At 38.7% G+C, this 20629-nt stretch overlaps 1 protein-coding gene across 1 annotated transcript in view; it reads right to left on the bottom strand.

Moving 5' to 3' along the window:
* Positions 1 to 2825: 2825 nt before the first annotated feature.
* The window catches only part of LOC105749607 (zinc finger protein 425-like), a 30945-nt gene continuing 13141 nt past the window's right edge, over positions 2826 to 20629 (bottom strand). Inside the window, exons 7-14 of the mRNA XM_031965629.1 lie at positions 19778 to 19904; positions 17883 to 18116; positions 15604 to 15762; positions 11638 to 11871; positions 10649 to 10735; positions 8739 to 8897; positions 6239 to 6397; positions 2826 to 5443 (exon numbers count right to left, since the gene is read on the bottom strand). Coding sequence (XP_031821489.1) covers positions 4728 to 5443; positions 6239 to 6397; positions 8739 to 8897; positions 10649 to 10735; positions 11638 to 11871; positions 15604 to 15762; positions 17883 to 18116; positions 19778 to 19904 — 1875 coding nt within the window. The 3' untranslated portion in view covers positions 2826 to 4727. The remainder of the gene's footprint in view (positions 5444 to 6238; positions 6398 to 8738; positions 8898 to 10648; positions 10736 to 11637; positions 11872 to 15603; positions 15763 to 17882; positions 18117 to 19777; positions 19905 to 20629) is intronic.

Here is a 20629-nt window from a genome sequence, read left to right as displayed (position 1 = left end):
TGGCAGAGAAATTTTAAAAAAGGTTTTTTGCTGAGAAGAGAATATCTTCTCGGCGGACAGGAGTGCTGGCAGGCAGCTATGCCCTACTCCAGACTTCTGCAAGGATCAGGAGTTTAGAAATATTCTTTAATAGGAAAATCTGAAGCTCATATTTCAGGTTGAAAAGAAAGCCAATGTCCCCAGGCCCAGATCTCCAATTGAATGGAAATCACTAATAAGCCTTCCTGAATGAGGATCCAGCTACCAATGGGAGGGGGAGGGGGATTTGCCTTAGAAAAGGCCCAGCTGGATGACCACTTAACTTGTCTGGGAAGATATGCTTCCCAGGACGACCTGAGACTCCAATCTCCCTTCTTTACAGATCAAAGGGTACACAGTTTCAGAGTGTTAATTTGACAGATCAAAAGGGGACAGTTTTTTACAGTTTACCCCATCAGCTCTTACTCCTAAGTGTACTTTTCCAGAATGTGCTCCTTATGCTCAAATTGTTTTCTAGCTTTAAAAGTTTTTTCAAATTTCACCTTCTTAATCACTAGCCTCCACAGTTCCAAAACGCTTCAAACCACCTTAATCATTATCAAGAAAAACAACTTGAAAGACTTAAGAATTCTAATTAACTACCCCTAAGAACTGATAATGAAGCATGCTACTTAATTCCTAAAAGAGGTGATAGATTCAAGGTATAGTGTAATCATATATTTTGGACATGGTAAATAGTTGGATTTGTTTTGTTTTATGATGCTTATTTATTGCAAGAAATGTGAACTTTCTTATTTAGTAAGGAATTTGGGGGGCAGAAGGAAAATGTGACCTACGGATAGTATCATCCTCCAAAAGAAAATCAAGTCATTGAAACATTTAAAGAAATACCAAAAGAGAACAAAGTTGAAAAAGAAACACAAATTAGGACAATTTTGGAAAAATGTTGAATTTATTATATATATATACATATATATATATTTATATATCCTTAAAAAGCAAGTTATACATAATAGCTTCACAATTTTGCATATAATCCTCTCTGTTTAACATGGTAATATTTCTTTTTCTTATTACTTAAATTCAGATTTTTAAAAAGTTCAAAAAGTATGTAAATATGTTTAATCAATTGATCAATCAACAAACATATATTAATCACCTATTGTGAGTCAGGAACTGTGGGATACAAAAAGAAGCAAAAGAATCCCTGCCCTCTAGGAGCTTACAGTGGAATGGGGAAGACAACATGCAAACAAATATAAACAGAATAAATGCTATATTGCACAAATAGGAAATAGCTAACAGATGGAAGGCACTAGAATTAAGAAGGGTTAGGGAAGGCTTCCAGTAAAATGATCTTAGTTGGGACTTACAGGTAGTTAAGGAGGTCAGTAATTGAAGAGAAAATAAAGTTCCAAGCATAGAGGACAGCCACAGAAAATGTCCAAGCTAAGGGATGCAATACCTTGTTCATGGAATAGCTAGGAGGGCATCATCATCATCTGAAGAGTACATGTTGGGGAGTAAGAAGACTGGAAAAATAGGAAGCAGCTAAATTATGAAGGGCTTTAAAGGTAGGGACTTTTCCATTCTTTGTCTTTGGATCCCCAGAACTTAATTAAATGCCCCGCAGAAAGTAGGTGCTTAATAGGTGCTTGTTAATTGAAACAAGTCCAAAAAATCCATTAAGAAGGAAAGTTACCTAGAGGTAGGTAACAGAAAAATTATGTAGCTTAAGTGAATGTCATCTAAAAGTCATAAAGGGAATTGGGAATAGCAATTGTTGATAAGTGGCTGTAAGCGGAGTGCAAAAAAGATGGCACTATCTTCTCCTGGTCCTGTAAGTAGTGGGAATGGAATGTCTTCATCCTACTGACTCAGATTGTAAGAGAGAAATTGTCCTCATGAGCTTGGATGCCTCTTATATCAAGGATGTAGGAGTCAGGAGCCCTTAAAAGGAAGAGGATTACTTCTTCCACTGAGGTATTTAGTACATGCTTATGAACCAGAGCACAACTATTTTAGGGTGGAGAGGAAGGTATAGGTGCAGAAATGTTTTGAACTAAGGAGAGTGTTTAGTTTTGGAACAAATGTTAGAAGCAATATAATATAATAGGGAACAAAAAGAAGTCAGATTAAATGAATACTGAACATTAGTTAGAATCCAGTTGAAGTTAGCATTAGTTTGTGTTAAGTCTAGTTAATTTGATTTTGAGATTTCCTTCAAATACTTTTACTAGATGCAGGAGTGGGCAAAGTGGGCATAGGAGGTGATAATCCAGAATGAGGGATTAATAAGAGTTTTAGGAGGATGCAAGAAGCCAGATCATGGCAAACTCAGTGGGCTTGATGAATGGAGTCCCAAAACTCTAAAACTAAAAAAGAACAAATCCTCCTTGAATCCTGCCACTGTAGAAACCCCACCCGAGGGCAAACAGCTTCATTCTGTTATCTAGGTGGGGCTGGTTGAGTCCTAAACTGGAGAATTCCAACCCTATTCAATTGAAGAGTTTCTATTCAATTCCAGCTCAAGTTGAAACCCAGCTTGTAGATGAAAAGAGCCAACTTGGAACTCAGTCCTTGCAGAGGAGCTAATATGCCATGCCAAGGAAACTCTCTCTTCCTGGAATATTAGAAAACTCTGCCTGCTGGAAAGATATTTTTTTTCAGTGTTACCCTCTGTTTATCTCCCTCACCTATTTCCCAACGAGACTTATCTCTTGTCAGGATTTCTCTACTAGGAACTTTACTTCTCTGTCAGACCTTGCTTCTAAGGAATTCAGCCTTTCTATTCATGCATAACAAAGGCTGACTTCCCAATGCCTATAATAAACTTCTTTTTATCAGTCTAGTTTTTCGGGTTCGTAAATTCCTTTATGAAGGACCTCTGTGCTGCCAGAAGGGGGTTCCCACAACTCCCTATCTTGTGCTGATCCTAAAGGGGTTTTAGGGAAGCCAAACCTTTTTATTCCCTGAACCCCAAACCTTCCATTAACCTCATCATTTAACTCCCTGACTAGCAGGAACCCTAATCTCATTTTTCGGCTGCCTGAATCTAATCTCATCAGGCTGAGCCCATATTTTATGAGAAGGGAAATGGATCTGAAATTTCCAGCTAAGGGAATAAGGCAATAAGATAGTGCTTAAGAAACTGTAATCTTGCAGGTGAATTTTAAGAGGGCTGAAGCATGGAAAGATGTAGGGCAGAGATAGTCTTAGAGATCTTGACTGGTGGAGAAAGTCTTGTCCATTACTGTTAATGTGAGAAGTGCACTGACTACACTGTGGTTCCTAATACACAAAGGATGCTTAGTAAACATTTTCTCAATGAATTACAATAGCTTTGAAGGTGGCATTATCTAGTTAGAAGCCCAACAATAATTCAGGAAAGTAGGTCCATAGGTATTATTCAACAATAATTCAGGAAAGTAGGTCCGTAGGTATTATTATCTCCAGAGTTAAATTGAGGAAGTATAAGTTAAGAGTGAGTAAATGGCATGCTGGAGGACAGAAAGCTGATAGATTTCAGGGGAGTAATCCAGCTTTATGTCTTTTCTATTTAAAATCCTGGTTGTTTTCTCCCCATCACATCCCAATGTCTCTCTCAAATCTAAGCCCCTAAACTTGAGTTTCTGTGTCTTCTTGCCACCGCAACAATCTCACTTCTCAATAACATCCAACAATTACTTTTTCTCCAGACAAACAAATTTGGTTCCACTAGATTCCTGGACACTTTCCTGCTAGAAATATTTCCTAATTTCAAGCTCAGCTCAAAATGCTTCATGAAGCCTTTCCAGGTATATTTCAACAAGGGGCTACTGTTTTACAGGGTGTTGTCAAAGCTTTTAGGAAAACAGTAATTGCCAAGCTTCCCCTGTGATATGCATATGTTTGCATATCATACATGGAGAATCTTTCTCAGAATGAGTAACAACACTTTTTATATTTCAATCACATTTTCCCTCATTGTCTGTTTTATACAGACACTGCCTCAAATTGGGGGAGATATTATACATGGCAGCTGAATCTTCATTTTGAACCATCTTCCTATATTCTCTTTTTGTTGTCAGTAATAAACCACTACAGAAAAGCCATCCCACTGCACAGAGCCTTGGATTTTTTCAGGACCACGTTGTACAGGGCTTTCAGATTCTCCAGATGATCACCAGCACCACCTGTTCAGGCTTTGGACTAGTAGGAGAAAAATTCCCATTTCTGTTAACTTGACAATTTCATATTTAAATTTATTAAGAGATGAGCCTCAGGCTTTCAAAAAGAAATTCTTTGGCTTCTGGAAAGTAATGAAAGTATGATAAGGTATTTCAGCAATGGATACATAAATATCTGTGACATCTTGGTATCCTCTTTAGAGCTAGCTTATGAGCTATATAAGACAAACATCATTACTTTGTTTATGGGAAAAAAGCAAACGAAAAACCTAGCATTAGCCAATTTCATCACTCACTTTATTGGCCAGATTATATTTCAGAATTGTAATGTGAATGGGGTACTAACCTTCTGCTGGGTCAAAGAGGAGATCCATGACCAAGATTATAGGGTGCCTGATTCTGATGCTCCCCAACAAGGAGAGCTCTGCCAGTTTGGAATGGCCTGTCTCAGGAGGTAGTGAAGTCCCTGATACTAGGGATATTCCAGCACAAGCTGAATGACCAGTGATGTAGTAGATCCGGGACTAGATAATGTTCCTTAACTTTCACAGCCCCACTCTGCACACCATGGGTCCTGCCTCAGCCCCAGTCCAGGTCCATTAGTCCATAGAGCAGGCCCTTGTAGTGCTGCTTCTTGGTGTGCACCTTGCTGTGGTCTGTGAGTTCAGACTGCTTGGGGAAGGCCTTATTGCACTCGCTGCAGCAGAACGACCTGGCCTTGCTGTGTCTGCGCTGGTGGACTCTCATGTCCGCTTTCATGCGGAAGCTCTTGCCACACTCGGGGCACTGGAAGGGCTTCTCCCCGGTGTGTATTCTGATGTGATCGGTGAGGTAATGATGCATGGTGAAGCCCTTCCCACACTCACTGCAGGAGAATGGCTTCTCCTCCCGGTGCCGCCGCTGATGGGCCTTCAGGTCCCCCTTTGCTCGGAAGCTCTTGTCACACTCGGGGCACTGGAAGGGCCTCTCCCCCGTGTGTAGGGGCAGGTGCTTGAGCAGATGGCCCTTCTGGTGGAAGCTCTTGTCACACTCAGGGCACTGGAAGGGCCTCTCCCCTGTGTGCAGGCGCTGGTGCCGGAGCAGTCGGGACTTTTGGGCAAAGTTCTTTTCGCACTCAGTGCACTGGAAGTGTTTTTTTGGCCTGTGAACTCTAATGTGATTGGCTAGTTGAGACTTGTGGGTGAAGCCCTTGCTGCACACACTGCAGTGGAATGGCAAGGGCCCAGGCCAGTTCTGGTTTTGAAGATCATGTCTGTGGCTTTCCTCTTGTCTGGATCTTGTAGATCCAGAATCCCCTGGAATGAAAGACAAAGCCCTGGTCAGCAACTCATGGCTGCCCGACAGAAGGTCCAAGAGACTTTGAGGGCCTTGGGACCAGTTACCAGGTTTAAGTCTTGGCTCTGATGCTCACTCCCTGTGTGACCATGGGTACTCATGTTGGAACAAATGTTTTCAAAAGAAAATTTTGGTTACTGGAAGTGGTGAACTTACTCTTGGCAAAGAAAATCAGATAAGCACAATCTTTTTGTCCTGGAATGGATACAATCCCCCTTCTCTTAGGGCTTTTAGCTTATTTTTTATTTCAAGTATGCTTACTTTTGACAATTAAAAAAATGGCAATTTCATTAGCTTAATAGGTTAAAAAACCTTTGCCTTCTTCCTAACTTGCAGATTTAACAGGGAATCCAACCCTTCTTCATGGGGGGCAAAATCTTAAATTTTAACCCCTATAGAGTCCTTGACTTATTTTTCTATTGGCAAGCAACAGCAAAAAATGAGGTAATGTCTTTCCTACCGATGCTGAACACTGGCCTCCTCAACCAATGACAAGTTTCATTTTACTTCTTGGAATTCAGGAGTTCAGATTTCTCAATCATGATAGGACAAATAGAACAGAACTCATCTCTGTGTGTTTAAGTAAAGATGCCTTGTAGCCTTCCCTGAATGGTTTCTTTATGAGATCTCTTGAAGCTCAGTCTTGCCCTGATATCAGGTTCTAGCTCAGACCATCAAGAAAGGAAGACTTATTAGGGAGCAAAAATCAGAATGTGCCACCTTCAGTTTCACTCTTTCCCCTCCTCCTAACTCACCCCCAAATGGCTGCACCTCTATGCTCTTCACATCAAGATGCTCATTATCATTGAAGCAGACTGCATAACCTCCTGTTTCCGAGTTCCCCTGATGGCTGATGACTGGCTTTTCTCCTTGTTCAATCTGGGTTATCGAGTCTGGCTTGGAGATGGCACAACCTGGAGAGAGGCCACAAAGAAGCAGTTTTGTTTTAATTCAGGTTACAAGGTACAAGATACAGGAACACACACACACACACACACACACACACACACACACACACACACACATAAACCTAGAGTTTGGGTGTTTTCACTGTAGCAGAGTACTGTCTCCTTCATTTGGCTCTTAGCTACCAACGAGTTGTTTGATTTCCCTCCATTGCCTGCACTTCAATAGGACTGTGAAGTTTATATTGATTTAATAAAGTCAGCTAAAATTGCTTTTGTTTCGAAAATTCCTAAAGGTCAGCTCGAGGGGACTCAAGATGTGCTGGCCTGTCACAAAACAAATCTGCAAATCGCTATGGTTTGAAAGTAACTGACCTCAAATGAAATGTTCCCAATAATGTTCTTGGTGGCAATTTCTATTGCTCATTGACTCAGTGGGATGGGGCTGTGCTGCATCAACTCCCCCAAATTCATATTATATGATGCTTTAAGGTTTTTAAAACATTCTGATTAGTACAACCTTGTAAAATTGGCAGTCCAAGTATATTATCCTTATTTCATTTATTTCTGAGGCAATTGGGGTTAAGTGACTTGCCCAGGGTTACACAGACAGGAAGTGTTAAGTGTCTAAGGCCAAATTTGAACTCAGGTCGTCCTGACTTCAGGGATGCTGCTCTATCCACTGCGCCACCTAGCTGCCCCTCACCATTTTAAAGACAGGAAACTGAGGCTCATAGACATGATATAATTGTTACTTGTTCATGGTCCATACTATATATAATTTGAGCTATCAGTTAAATCTGGGTTTCCTAATTCTTTCTAGGCTAGGTTCTTCCCAGTTTCTATCAAACTAAGCTGTTCCTAGACAGTCTATGAGTGTAAGTTGTGAAGTATAGACTATAGGTTGAAAAAATTACTTGGGCCTTGAGTTAGGCTTCCAAAACTGAAGTACTGGAGATAGAGAATCTGATAAGCAGAGATTGCCCTGATTCAATTTAATGCCTTCAAATCTAGTTTCTATCCTAATCAATAATAAGTTATTAAATGCCTACTATATGATAGATATATAGATACAAATGCAATGAATAAAATAATACCTACACACAAAAAACCTACATTTTCTCAAAACTATTATGATGAAGGTCATCAGAAATTTTCTGGCTGTTATCAGGTATTATTTATTTCACATCCTGTTTGAACTTTTTGCAACTATTAAAGTAAAATCTTGCTTTTAAAAACGTCCTGATTCTTATGTGAAGCCTTTTTGGAATCCACTATGGACAACCGTGTTCTTTATCAACTGCACATTTATAGCAGTTATTGCTGAATATATGTGTTTGGCAAGAAATGATTGCATTACTGAGGTAGTACATTATTATTTGCATTTACAAATATTTATGTCTTGCTTGTTTACATTTTAGGCATCCCTAAGTAGACAAGTTCTTTGAAAAATACAATGTAATTTATGGTGATAAATACTTCTGGCAATGTGCATTTTTATATACCTTTAGAATTTAAAGTGTCATTAACAAAGTAGGAATGATTATCAAATATTAGTCATTTAATATAGGTAGGCAGAAAAGATGCATGATATTCCTTTTTGGTATACTAGATAAAGGTGAGAGAGAGAGAGAGACAGACAGACAGGCAGACAAACAAAAGAGACAAAGAGAGAGAGAGAAAGACAAAAGAGAGACACACAGAGAGAGAAAGAGAGTGAGAGAGAGAGAGAGAGAGAGAGAGTGTGTGTGTGTGTGTGTGTGTACATCAATATTTATAGTAGCACTTTTTGTGGAAGCAAAAGACTGGAAACAAAGTGGCTGCCAATCAATTGGGAAATGGCTAAAAAAAACCACCCTATGGTAAATGAATGTAATAGAATTATACCAAATTGGGAAAAAGAAAAGATTTTTGTCTACTGATGCAGAATTAAAATAGGTGGAACTAAAAGAATAAACACAGAAAATATAAATGAAAAGATCATTAAAAATAAGCTGAACTCTTAAGTAACTGGAAAATCAATAATGAAGCTAACAGTACATGATAGAACCTACCCTCATGAGGCTAACATTTGACTGTCATATTTAGGTTTGCTTTTCCCTCTCCAACTTCAGAATCTTGGGTTTCTTGATCAGAAGAAGAACAGGGTAGAGCTCCTGTTTGTTTATGACACATATGATAGTGAAGTTGTTTAGGGTCTGGAGCTCTGGTAGTTGATCTCTTGAAGCTAGGGCCAGCCCTAAAATCAAACCCAAAGCAGTTGGACATGACAGGAACATTTAAGTCCCAGAAGGAGGAGAACCTGAAGATGGCCTCTTGAGGCTCACTCCTTTTACTTTTTCATACTCACCAGAAAACAGCTGCCTCTGTGTGTTCTTCAAATCACAAGGGTCATCAGCCCTGGAAGCAATGGCCAGTTCCCTTGTACTCAAGTGTCCCTGATCTCTGACGAATGGTTCTTCCCCTTGTTCAATCTGGGTTATCAAGTCTGGTTTGGAAATGGCATAGCCTGGACAATAGGTCACAAAATGGCAAATAAGTTTGTTTTTCTTTAGGTGACCAGCAGCACAAGTTTTGGCAACACCTATAATAAATGGAGATTTTGTGGAGCTATAAAACAGAATGATTGTCTGCATCTTGGCATTAGGGTGCTAGAGAGATGCCTAACCTATTTGGCTTTAAGTTGCCCATTAAACTCTTCACACCTTTTGTGAACAGTGATTAAATAATACCGATTATAATTATTTTTATTTTTTGACTTCCTTCACAGCCAGTAACTTAGTTGCCAAGAAATAACTTTTGGTTCAAATTCTTGGGCACTATCATTTTACATCCTCTTTGGATTTTCTTTTGCGATTTTTACTCATCAAATATATATATTTTAAACCTAACTATCCTCCTCTGTGTACTCTTTCTAGCATGCTCAAGACCAAAATTATTTTTTTCTTTCTCTGTACATTTGTTGCACTTATATATTTGACAATTAATAAGGTACTGCATCCTGACATGTATTTTACTGCTGAAGTGAACTGTTATGGATCTTTTGTATTGTTATGTCTTTATATGTATACTGTTAATGATCTCCCCAAACAGAATACAAACTCCATGAGGACAAATACATATTGTAACTTATGCTTCTGTTTTCCCTACAGAATTTAATAAAGTGCCTTTCACAGTAAGTGTGAAACAAGCATTCATCAATCAATTGACTAGTGGAGTTAATGTTCTTCCATACTGCTGCATAAGAAGACATAATGAAATTCTTGTTGGACATACTAGGAAAAATTTGTTTCTGAGTTATCATCCACTAAAGCTGTTAAAAGGGAAAACTGAAAGATACATGTCAAGCTAAAAATTTGAGTCGCGGTGAGATGAGAAGCAGTGAGATAGATAATTTGTAACAGTACCTGAGACCTCATGGCAGAGATTAATATTAGCAAAGCTCAGTAAACACTACTGGAAAAAAATGCTATAGGGTATAAATGGTGCATTAGAGATCTGAAATGGCAAGGGGGCCAAGTTAGACCAGCACAACAGCCTTAGGGGGGGGCAATAAACAAACTTTTCCAATTCCAAATGATTAATTTCAAGTACATAATGTTGGTTGCTATTAAATTTTACTCTTTCTTTTTTGCATTATATCTTGTACTTCTGAAATTTGTTGAGTTCAATAATATTGTTATTTATCCAGCTAGTCATTAAGGTCCAAAGATTTTCACAAAAGCTATATAAACTAAAATATTTGTAGCATCTGTGTTAACACAAAACTATAAACAAGACAGGTAGCTACTGATTGGTGAACAGGTGAACAAATGGTATACTGAAGTAATAAAATATTACTGCTCCATAAAAAAATAGAAGAAATGACAGAGAATGACGATTATAAATTAACATTAAAAAGATAGGATTCATATGAATTGCAATGTCCAACCTTGATACAGGAGAACAGATGACAGAAGACATTTCCCTCTACTTTGTAAATAAAGAGAAGATCAAGACAAAATGTTATATACACTATATATGAGGTCAGTTTGTTGATTTGCTTTGCTTAACTGGTTTTCTTTGTTACAAGGGATACTGAGAAATTACTGTTGTTAAAAACAAAAGTAATAATAAAACTTTAAAATAAAATGAAATTGTGGAAAGGACCAATCAGGATGGGGTTTCTAGAAGAACTTTCAGGTTGTGATACAAGACCTGGATGACCATTGAATCTGATTCTATAAGACACCATCAAAGTTCCTGATGAAAACATCTTACCCAGTGAGACCAACGTCTCATAGTTGGTCTTCATGACATGCTTGTAAAGCTCCTTTTGCCACTCCTCCAAGGTCCCCCACTCCTGCTCTGTGAAATACATGGTCACATCATCAAATGTCATAGCCACCTGGAACCACAAGCACGAGTCATACTTTCATTGTGCATCACTAATTCAGAAAATATCTTTTTCTATTCCATTTCTTTCCTACAAGGTAGATGCTAAAAACGGATTCCCACCAGGTTTATTTTAAATTCTTTCATCACAAGCAACTGGAATAGCTCTGAGTGTTCATTTCCCAAGACTGTAAGTGTGTGTTTCTTCCCAAATGTGTGGTAGCCATAATATGGGCAGAGAATGGTAAATTTGATGCACTCTGTGAAAAGTTTGTTGAGGAAAACTTCAGGGGGATAAGCTGGGAACCTCAGGAAAATTACCTGCCTCTCTGGCAAGTGGACCAAAATTTCCAGCTCCAGCCCTGCTCTAAATCCCTAAACTCTGAGGCGGCTGAGTCTCTGCCCCTGAAGCCTGATCTCTCTTTTCTCCCTTTGCCCAAAATTATGGGCCCTCACTTGCAGTCCTATCTCAAAATTCCCATGGCTCCTCTTCTCCATATCCTCTCAGCTGAGAAGCTTGCTTCATATTTTGCTGAAAAATAAGGGCCATTTTCTGAGAGCTTCTACTTGTCCTCCCCTTGTCTCTTCTCACTTGGATGCCTCCTCCTTCCTCCCCATCCTTCCCCCTCCTTTTCCCAGATATTGATGTCCTTTTTCCTTGAGAAGAGGCAGTCCCCTCTTCCTGCATTTTGGATCCCCTTTTATCCTATCATCTCCAGCAAACTGCCTCTTTGGGAGTTGGCTACTGTCCTGTATTTTGCCTCCTGTCAGTGGACAAACTTTCTACATTCAGTGTCTGATTTCTGTCCTCATCATCTAACTCAAAGTGAACTTTCCTAAGTCCTCAAATGTAACGGCTTTTTCTCATTCCTTACCTTTGGTGACCTCCCTGTGGCTCTGACACTGTCCATCCTCCTCTTCTCCTTGAGTCCTCTCTCTAGGTTTTCTGGCTGCTTCAGGTCCCCTTTGCTGGGAAGCTCTTGTCACACACATGACACTGGAAGGGCCTCTCCCCTGTGTGCAGGCGCTGGTGCTGGAGCAGTTGGGACTTTTGGGCAAAATTCTTTTCACACTCAGTGCACTGGAAGTGTTTCTTGGGCCTGTGAACTCTAATGTGATTGGCTAGTTGAGACTTGTCAGTGAAGCCCTTGCTGCACACACTGCAGTGGAATGGCAAGGGCCCAGGCCAGTTCTGGTTTTGAAGATCATGTCTGTGGCTTTCCTTTTGTTTTGTAGATCCAGAATCCCCTGGAACGAAAAACAAAGACCTGGTCAGGAACTCATGGCTTCCCAACAGAAGGTCCAAGAGACTTTGCCAAGGGACTTGTTGAGGAAAACTGCAGGGGGATAAGCTGGGAACCTCAGGAAAATTACCTGCAGTGACCAGGTTTAAATCTTGGCTCTGATGTTTACTCCCTGTGTGACCATGGGTTTATGGATCAATTGGCATTTACTTCTGAATGAGATTGCTTTGCTTTATCTATAAAACAACAGGGCTGATTTCATGGTCTGAGGTCTCATGCAACTTGAAATCTATGAAACTACTACTATCAATCACATAAGCAACAAGCACTAAGTAAGCACCTATATATGCCAGCCTCAGGGGATACAAAGAAAAAATGTAAATCAGTTCCTAATCTAAAGGGCCTTAAATTCTGTGGGGAAAGAAGTATATATTTAAGAAATTTAGAATAAACATCTAATAATACAAGGAAACTAAAAACAAAGATAGGAAGAGAGGGCACTAGGAGTTGGAGATTTGAAAAAAAATGAGGGATCCTAGAAAGCAGAGGTGAGGCTAGAAATGAGAGTATGTCAGGGATGGAGGGCAGCTAAGGCAAGGTCTAGAGGAGGGACATGGAGAAGGTCACTTTGGTGAGAGGGAAGAGAAGGAAGGCATAAGGAACCTGGAAGGAGAGGTTTGGGCCAGGCTACAAAGAGCTTTAAACCCAGAGACAGTTTACCTCCGAGCTCCTGGAATGCTCTTTTGGCAGTGGTATCTGGGGGCTGGGCCGCAGCTGGCATGGTCCTGAGGTAGGGAGACAAATTATTGTAAATGGGTAAGGGAGACTGAGACTTTGAGGATAACTCTGAGGAGATCTAAGAATGGCGGCATCCTCAGCAAAGAAAGGCAAGTCTGCAAGAAGGGAAGTGGGAAGGAAGATAATGCCTTCTGTTTAGGACACTTGGAGCTTGAGATGTCCATGGAAATCCAGTCTGAAGTGTTCAATGGGCAGTTTGGAGAACTCAGGAAAGACACCGGGGCTGGGGAGGCAGATCTTGGAGAAGGATAATTAAATTCATGACAGCTGATAGAGACAAAATGTGGAGAGAAGACGGTCTGGAGTAAAGTCTTGGGATATATTGTGGAGGATAAATAGATAGAAGTAGGAGAGGTATTGTCACAAAAGCCCAAAGAAGAGAGAGAGTGCTCAGCAGTGTCAAAGGCTACAGAGTCTCATAACAGGATGAGGGGTGAAAAAAAAGGACCTGAATCAGATATTAGATCATTGGTAATTTTAAAAAGTGCAGTTTCCTTAGAAGGGAGTGAGAAGCCCAATTGCAAAGGGGTGAGGAATGAGTGAGGGTAAAGAAAGAAGAGGTAATAAGTGGAGACAATTTTTTCCTAAGAGTTTGGGGGGGAAAAGGAAATATCTGGGAGGAAACCATAAGATTCTGTGAAGATTTTTTTGATGATTGAAGAGACTTGGGTATGTTTGGAGGCACTAGGGGAAGAAACAATAGATAGGGACAAAGTGAAGTTTAAGAAAGTGTGAAAACAGATGAGAGTAAGGGTAGTCTGATGGCGAAAATAGGAGGGGAAGGAATAAAAGTCACATTGGTTAGAAGGTCACCTCATCATCAAAAAAGTAGAATTAAGAAAAAGAGAATGGGGAATATTGTCAAGGGGCTAGAGAGAAAGAAAAAGGGAGGAGAGATTGTGGCCTTAATTTTTTCAGTACAGTAAGAGGCGAGGTACTTGGGTGAGATGGTGGGAGTATGGGAAAATTTGGAAATGAACAGGAAGTTTGGAGTAGAAGAGGAAAAGCCTTTGGATGGATTTCCTTGCTTCAGTGAAAGACGAACGTGAAGTCAGAAAAGGAGAATAGTCTTGAGAATGTAGAGGGGAATGAAGCTCTTGATGAGGCAAAATAATTGATTTAGGAGGACTAAGGGCTATGGAGAGATGGTCAGAGTTAGATGCAGGAATAGTCCTAGGACCATGGTTTATTGATCTTTTCCTCTCTCCTGCACTGATTCAGGTCTCTGCATAACATGGAGTATTGGAAAGTGCACTGAAGCTGGTATCTAATGACTGGATTTGAATTCCAGCTCTTCCATGTATAAGCAGTGTGACTACTCTAAACCTCAGCTGGATTAAGATCAGGGTTGTTGTGTGAACCAAATGATATGCTGCATAGTCTTTGGTAACTATAAAGCTCTATATTAATGTAGGACATTTAAAATGTTTCTTGAATTTATCTTTCCATGTCTTTACCAGAATCAGACCTGACTTGGCCGGTACTGAAATTCTCTGCCCCTCTTTCTCAAATTTCATTCCCATTCTTTCCTTAAATTCACTTCTTCATTAATATAACCAAATATAATCACACTGTTTAGACAAGATTTAAACTGGATGCACATAAACTAGGTGAGCCATGACCCAAAAGACATAATGCTTTGACACCTCTTGTAACATTAAGCCTCAAACTTGTGAATCCAAAGACTTCTCTCCCTGAAGACACGAAGACATGGAGAATGTTTATGAGCAATAGGCTTGTTTCATGTTGATGTAGTGATATAAAGTTCTTGCCACATATTTTGTAATAACAGACATGTAATAACATATGTAGTGCATGTTACATATATTACCTTATTTGATGTTCATAGTGATTAATGAGGTAATAGAATATTTTGTGTAGAATCTAAATATCATTCTTATTTATAGATGAGAAATTGAAATTTAGGGAGGTATAAGTTGTCCATAATCACACAGTTGATAAAAGGAAAAGGTGGAGAGGCACTCTGGGGAATACTTCTCTTTCTATAAATCTGTACAGCCTCTCTAATAGTCATAGGAAGAAAAAGATCAGGAAGAATTAATTCTCTGCCTTCTTCCTACCTGCCCAGATTTGAAACTGAGCTCCAGGACAAGGTCAAGATTGTTCTTTCTCCATTCTTACTCATGTTGGAACAAATATTTTCAGAAGAAAATTTTGGTTACTGGAAGTGGTGAACCTACTCTTGGCAAAGAAAATCAGATAAGCACAATCTTTTTGTCCTGGAATGAATACAATCACCTTTCTCTTGGGGCTTTTAGCTTATTTTTTATTTCAAGTATGCTTATTTTTGATAACTAAAAAAATGGTAATTTCATTAGCTTATTAATAGGTGAAAAAACCTTTGCTTTCTTCCTAACTTGCAGATTTAACAGGGAATCCAACCCTTCTTCATGGGAGGCAAAATAAATTTTAACCCCTATAGAGTCCTTGACTTATTTATTTATTGGCAAGCAACAGCAAAAAATGAGGTAATGTCTTTCCTACCGATGCTGAACACTGGCCTCCTCAACCAATGACAAGTTTCATTTTACTTCTTGGAATTCAGGAGTTCAGATTTCCCAATCATGATAGGAAAAATAAACAGAACTCATCTCTGTGTATTTAAGTAAAGATGCCTTGTAGCCTTCCCTGAATGGTTTCTTTATGAGATCTCTTGAAGCTCAGTCTTGCCCTGATATCAGGTTCTAGCTCAGACCATCAAGAAAGGAAGACTTATTAGGGAGCAAAAATCAGAATGTGCCACCTTCAGTTTCACTCTTTCCCCTCCTCCTAACTCACCCCCAAATGGCTGCACCTCTATGCTCTTCACATCAAAATGTTCATTATCACTGAAGCAGACTGCATAACCTCCTGTTTCCGAGTTCCCCTGATGGCTGATGACTGGCTTTTCTCCTTGTTCAATCTGGGTTACTGAGTCTGGCTTGGAGATGGCACAGCCTGGAGAGAGGCACAAAAAAGCAGTTTTGTTTCTTTTAATTCAGATTACAAGGTACAAGATACAGGAACACACACAGACACACATATATATAAACCCAGTATTTGGGTGCTCCCACTGTAGCAGAATGCTGTCTCCTTCATTTGGCTCTTAGCTACCAAAGAGTTGTTTGATTTCCCCACATTGCCTGCACTTCTAAAAGGACTGTGAAGTTTATATTGATTTAATAAAGTCCGCTAAAATTGCTTTTGTTTTGAAAATTCCTAAAGGTCAGCTCGAGGGGACTCAAGATGTGCTGGTCTGTCACAAAACAAATCTGCAAATCGCTATGGTTTGAAAGTAACTGACCTCAAATGAAATGTTCCCAATAATGTTCTTGGTGGCAATTTCTATTGCTCATTGACTCAGTGGAATGGGGCTGTGCTGCATCAACTCCCCCAAATTCATATTATATGATGCTTTAAGGTTTTTAAAACATTCTGATTAATACAACCTTGTAAAATTGGCAGTCCAAGTATATTATCCCCATTTTAAAGATAAGGAAACTGAAGTTCATAGACATGTTATGATTTTGACTTGTTCATGAACCATACTATATATAATATGAGCTATCATTTGAACCTGGCTTTCTTAATTCTCTCAACTCTATAGTTCTTCTACATTCTCTATTTTCTTTCCAGTTTCTACCACACCAAGTTATTCCTAGACAACATATGAATGTAAAATATAGACTACAGGTGGAAAAAATTACTTGGGCCTTGAGTTAAGCTTCCATCACTGGGATTTAGTACTGGAGATGGAGAATCTGATAAACACAGATTACCACGGTTCAATTTAATCCCTTCAAAACTAGTTTCTATCTTAATCAATAGTCAATAAGTTATTAAATGCCTACTATGTGATAAGATACAAATGCAATGAATAAAATAATCCTACATACAAGAAACTTAAATTTTCTCAAAATTTTTATGATGAAGGTCATCAGAAATTTTCTGGCTGTTATCAACTATTATTTATTTCACATCCTGTTTGAACTTTTTGCAACTTTTAAATTCAGATCTTGCTTTTGAAAACTTCCTGATTCTTTTGTGAAGCCTTTTTGGAATCCGCTATGGACAATAAACAATAGTTTATATCAACTGCACATTTATAGTAGTTTGCTGGAGATATGTATTTGGCAAGAAATGATTGCATTGCCTTCTGATTTCTCTTACACTGAGGTAGTGCATTATTATCTTCATTTACAAATATTTATGTCCTGCTTGTTTACATTTTAGGTATTCTTAAATAGACAAGTTCTTTGAAAAGTACAATGTAATTTATGGTGATAAATACTTCTGGTGATGTGCACTTCTATATATCTTTAGAATTTAAAGTGTCATTCACAAAGTAGGAATGATCATCAAATATTAGTCATTTAATATAGGTAGGCAGGAAAGATGTATGATATTCCTATTTGGTATGCTACATAAAAGTGAAAGAGAGAGAGACAGACAGTGTGTGTGTATATGTACATCAATATTTATAGTAGCACTTTTTGTGGCAGCAAAAGACTGGAGACAAAGTGGCTGCCAATCAATTGGGAAATGGCTAAAAAACCACCCTATGGTAAATGAATGTAATAGAATTATACTAAATTTGGGAAAGGCTGATTATGAGGAAGTCAGGAAAAAGAAAAGAATTTTGTCTATTGATGCAGAATTAAAATAGGTGGAACTAAAAGAATAAACACAGAAAATATAAATGAAAAGATCATTAAAAATAAGCTGAACTCTTAAGTAACTGGAAAATCAATAATGAAGCTAACAGTACATGATAGAACCTACCCTCATGAGGCTAACATTTGACTGTCATATTTAGGTTTGCTTTTCCCTCTCCAACTTCAGAATCTTGGGTTTCTTGATCAGAAGAAGAACAGGGTAGAGCTCCTGTTTGTTTATGACACATATGATAGTGAAGTTGTTTAGGGTCTGGAGCTCTGGTAGTTGATCTCTTGAAGCTAGGGCCAGCCCTAAAATCAAACCCAAAGCAGTTGGACATGACAGGAACATTTAAGTCCCAGAAGGAGGAGAACCTGAAGATGGCCTCTTGAGGCTCACTCCTTTTACTTTTTCATACTCACCAGAAAACAGCTGCCTCTGTGTGTTCTTCAAGTCACAAGGGTCATCAGCCCTGGAAGCAATGGCCAGTTCCCTTGTACTCAAGTGTCCCTGATCTCTGACGAATGGTTCTTCCCCTTGTTCAATCTGGGTTATCAAGTCTGGTTTGGAAATGGCATAGCCTGGACAATAGGTCACAAAATGGCAAATAAGTTTGTTTTTCTTTAGGTCACCAGCAGCACAAGTTTTGGCAACACCTATAATAAATGGAAATTTTGTGGAGCTATAAAACAGAATGATTGTCTGCATCTTGGCATTAGGGTGCTAGAGAGATGCCTAACCTATTTGGCTTTAAGTTGCCCATTAAATTCTTCACACCTTTTGTGAACAGTGATTAAATAATACCGATTATAATTATTTTTATTTTTTGATTTCCTTCACAGCCAGTAACTTAGTTGCCAAGAAATAACTTTTGGTTCAAATTCTTGGGCACTATCATTTTACATCCTCTTTGGATTTTCTTTTGCGATTTTTACTCATCAAATATATATATTTTAAACCTAACTATCCTCCTCTGTATACTCTTTCTAGCATGCTCAAGACCAAAATTATTTTTTTCTTTCTCTGTACATTTGTTGCACTTATATATTTGACAATTAATAAGGTACTGCATCCTGACATGTATTTTACTGCTGAAGTGAACTGTTATGGATCTTTTGTATTGTTATGTCTTTATATGTTTCTATACTGTTAATGATCTCCCCAAACAGAATACAAACTCCATGAGGACAAATACATATTGTAACTTATGCTTCTGTTTTCCCTACAGAATTTAATAAAGTGCCTTTCACAGTAAGTGTGAAACAAGCATTCATCAATCAATTGACTAGTGGAGTTAATGTTCTTCCATACTGCTGCATAAGAAGACATAATGAAATTCTTGTTGGACATACTAGGAAAAATTTGTTTCTGAGTTATCATCCACTAAAGCTGTTAAAAGGGAAAACTGAAAGATACATGTCAAGCTAAAAATTTGAGTCGCGGTGAGATGAGAAGCAGTGAGATAGATAATTTGTAACAGTACCTGAGACCTCATGGCAGAGATTAATATTAGCAAAGCTCAGTAAACACTACTGGAAAAAAATGCTATAGGGTATAAATGGTGCATTAGAGATCTGAAATGGCAAGGGGGCCAAGTTAGACCAGCACAACAGCCTTAGGGGGGGGCAATAAACAAACTTTTCCAATTCCAAATGATTAATTTCAAGTACATAATGTTGGTTGCTTTTTGCATTGTATCTTGTACTTCTGAAATTTATTGAGTTCAATAATATTGTTACTTATACAGAAAGTTATTAAGGTCCAAAGATTTTCACAAAAGGTATATAAACTAAAATATTTGTAGCATCTGTGTTAACACAAAACTATAAACAAGACAGGTAGCTACTGATTGGTGAACAGGTGAACAAATGGTATACTGAAGTAATAAAATATTACTGCTCCATAAAAAAAATAGAGGAAATGACAGAGAATGACGATTATAAATTAACATTAAAAAGATAGAATTCATATGAATTGCAATGTCCAACCTTGATACAGGAGAACAGATGACAGAAGACATTTCCCTCTACTTAGTAAATAAAGAGAAGATCAAGACAAAATGTTATATACACTATATATGAGGTCAATTTGTTGATTTGCTTTGCTTAACTGGTTTTCTTTGTTACAAGGGATACTGAGAAATTACTGTTGTTAAAAACAAAAGTAATAATAAAACTTTAAAATAAAATGAAATTGTGGAAAGGACCAATCAGGATGGGGTTTCTAGAAGAACTTTCAGGTTGTGATACAAGACCTGGATGACCATTGAATCTGATTCTATAAGACACCATCAAAGTTCCTGATGAAAACATCTTACCCAGTGAGACCAACGTCTCATAGTTGGTCTTCATGACATGCTTGTAAAGCTCCTTTTGCCACTCCTCCAAGGTCCCCCACTCCTGCTCTGTGAAATACATGGTCACATCATCAAATGTCATAGCCACCTGGAACCACAAGCACGAGTCATACTTTCATTGTGCATCACTAATTCAGAAAATATCTTTTTCTATTCCATTTCTTTCCTACAAGGTAGATGCTAAAAACGGATTCCCACCAGGTTTATTTTAAATTCTTTCATCACAAGCAACTGGAATAGCTCTGAGTGTTCATTTCCCAAGACTGTAAGTGTGTGTTTCTTCCCAAATGTGTGGTAGCCATAATATGGGCAGAGAATGGTAAATTTGATGCACTCTGTGAAAAGTTTGTTGAGGAAAACTTCAGGGGGATAAGCTGGGAACCTCAGGAAAATTACCTGCCTCTCTGGCAAGTGGACCAAAATTTCCAGCTCCAGCCCTGCTCAAAATCCCTAAACTCTGAGGCGGCTGAGTCTCTGCCCCTGAAGCCTGATCTCTCTTTTCTCCCTTTGCCCTCACTTGCGGTCCTATCTCAAGATTCCCATGGCTCCTCTTCTCCATATATGAAAATATATAATATATATATATAAAATGATATGAAAATATATAATAATATAATATATATAATAATAAGCTTGCTTCATATTTTGCTGAAAAATAAGGGCCATTTTCTGAGAGCTTCTACTTGTCCTCCCCTTGTCTCTGCTCACTTGGATGCCTCCTCCTCCCTCCCCATCCTTCCCCCTCCTTCTCCCAGGCGTGGACGCCCTTAGTCCCCTCCTCCTGCATTTTGGATCCCTTCTACCCTATCTTCT

The sequence above is a fragment of the Sarcophilus harrisii genome, chromosome 1 (genome assembly GCF_902635505.1).
Source record: "Sarcophilus harrisii chromosome 1, mSarHar1.11, whole genome shotgun sequence".
NCBI lineage: Eukaryota > Metazoa > Chordata > Mammalia > Dasyuromorphia > Dasyuridae > Sarcophilus > Sarcophilus harrisii.
The sequence above is the reverse complement of the archived record's forward strand: the minus strand, read 5'-3'. Positions and strand labels throughout refer to the sequence as shown.